The 2,302-nt window shown below is 45.4% G+C and overlaps 1 protein-coding gene across 1 annotated transcript; it reads left to right on the top strand.

Annotated features, from left to right (window-relative positions):
• Positions 1-5: 5 nt before the first annotated feature.
• Positions 6-2,295, top strand: LOC116465806 (uncharacterized protein C2orf78-like; the record flags this gene model as incomplete). The annotated part of the gene is made up of 2 exons (XM_032148753.2): positions 6-255; positions 1,096-2,295. Coding segments are annotated over 2 exons (1,450 nt in total), but the record flags the coding sequence as incomplete, so codon positions are not given.
• Between the last annotated feature and the right edge of the window lie 7 nt (positions 2,296-2,302).

The raw sequence follows: 2,302 nt of genomic DNA, 5'->3' as shown, positions 1-2,302 counted from the left end.
GCCATAACCTGTCACTTCCCTACCAGATAGGAAGCCAGGTCTATTACCATAATCAAGGCACAGTGGGGCCTCCACTATCCTGCCTGCAATCCTATGGCTCTGTGTCATACACAGGATATAGGGCTTCTGCCCATCAACCAGAAATGGTGATGGTGCTAAAGGAGGTTCAGCCCACAAATGTCCTACCACCAGCCTCTACTTCTGGGATGTATTACTCTGTGTCTGCTCAACCCATCACAGAAACCGGCGTTCAAGGTGAGTACAAACATCAAGAAAGGAGAGGAATAATGTCAGCACTGAAAAGGAGGGTCAAATCTGTAGCTGAGTGGTGAGTCCATGGATAGGTAGAACTTAAGTCCTGAGACTTCAACCACTATTCTTGGGCAGTGCTCTCCATTTTCAGACTGTATATAAGAACACCTTATAAGTGGGAAAGTGGAACACTATAATGGCCATCTATGCTACATGTAAGAGAGTCGCAAGAGCATACTGACGGATACGCTTTTTAGTGCCCTGGCTGATCACTTCCCCCGCACTACCACGCTGTAATGTCCTTCCTTAATCTATTACTTTAGTCTCTTTGGAAGGCACTTCAGAACTCTTATTTTGGCAGTGACATTTTGATTTTCCTTAACTTACAATAGGATTTAAGACCTTGTGTTCAGAGATCCTCTCCAAAACAAACAGGCTCAGAATCTGTGCTTGCTTATCTATTTCATGAGGAAGGGCTCCACTCTCTACCCTAGTCCATGGTGTAAAGTGTTCTTATTCTCTCAGGAGACTGGAGAGAACTGAAAGGACCCTGTAAGAATGTGAGGCTTTATAAAACATCTCCTATTTTAAAAATCACTTTCACTTTTTGACTTACAACAACCCTATGAAATACAAAGAAAACCAAGAAACAATCACATCAAATGATAACCAGTAAGAGAACAGTCACTGTCAGTCTCCTAATACAGGGTCTTGTCCATGGTCCTTAAGAAGAGCTAGTAGAAATGCCTTGCCCATGTTGGAAAGGTATCCGATCGCTGCATTGGTATATAGGGGGAGCATCTCCCTTACCAGGAACTGACTTCTTCCTTGATTCCTTTGTAGTGATGGAAACTTCCCTGGGGATGGATACTTCCCTGAGATTGCAATCTCCAAGCCAGACATTTTGTCTGCCACAAACTCCAGAATTCTCCAAGTCCTTCAGTAGCAGAAATACCCAGACACTTGAGAGTAACCCATCACCTGAGCTTGGGGACATTTCAATTATAACTCCAGTCCAGAGTCCTACTAATCTCTTGACACTGTCTCCAGCTCCAAGCCAGGAAAAAAATGAGAATGAGAATTTTGACGAGATTAAAACCAACCTTTCAAAGCCTCTAGATGTCTACCAGATCCTAATAGGAAATCAAGATCCTCCACTACCTCTTTTAGACATCCCTGATATTCACCCACTTCTGGGCTGCATTGATCCTCTTGGCCAAGAGGACCAGCCTGGTTCTGAAAATGCCAATCTAAGAAATAACAGCCTGAGTCTTGAGGACCAAGGGATATTTGGAAATGGGATTGAGTCTAGCAGTGATTTGGCAGACATCACTACATGGGTGGAGAATACTTATCTCCCCCCGATCTTCAGTTCCTTACAAGATCTTGACCAACCCGAAGTTCCCTGGGCAAAGAAAGCCAAAGATACCAGTGCCATCAAGGTAAATCAGGCGCAGGAAAAGTCATATGTCATAAAGGGTCACTCTGATCAAGTCAGGAAGAACAAGCATAAAGCTTCCGAGCCTATCCAGGGTGCTCCCAAGGCCAAAATCCAGCCAAAGAACCCAGAGTTCCCATTAGAGGGAGAAGCGGTTGTTTGCGGTGCTACAGTCAGTGACAGCGCTTCTGTGAACAAGGCCAAGCATTCTAGCAACAAACCTCACAAAACTGCATCCAGCAGGATCAGCAAAACTAAGAGCCATGGGCAGGAAGAGACCAAAGGGAACAGAAAGAACAGCTCCAAGAAACCTGAAGAGAGTAAGCAGTCAGGGAACAAAGTCAAGGTAGAAGAGAAGCAAACCATTCTCCATAGGAAACGGAAGAAAAATCAACCTCAGCTTAGCCAAGAGACCTTCAAAAAGCCCCGAAGCTCCCTAGGCACACACCTGCTAGAGTCCGTGCAAGTTTTCCATGCACTCGGGAAAAACATCGATAAGAAAACTGGATTCTCTTCCTCCAGGATCCCGGGAAGCTCAAGCAACACCCAAAACCGCCAGCCATTCCCAGCTCTCAAACCACGGCTGGATACCCGACGTGAGGGTAAAGGCCC

This window comes from Hylobates moloch, unplaced genomic scaffold (genome assembly GCF_009828535.3).
Source record: "Hylobates moloch isolate HMO894 unplaced genomic scaffold, HMol_V3 SCAFFOLD_10467, whole genome shotgun sequence".
Taxonomy (NCBI): Eukaryota; Metazoa; Chordata; class Mammalia; order Primates; family Hylobatidae; genus Hylobates; species Hylobates moloch.
Note: the sequence above shows the minus strand (reverse complement) of the source record. Positions and strands in the feature narration are given on the sequence as shown.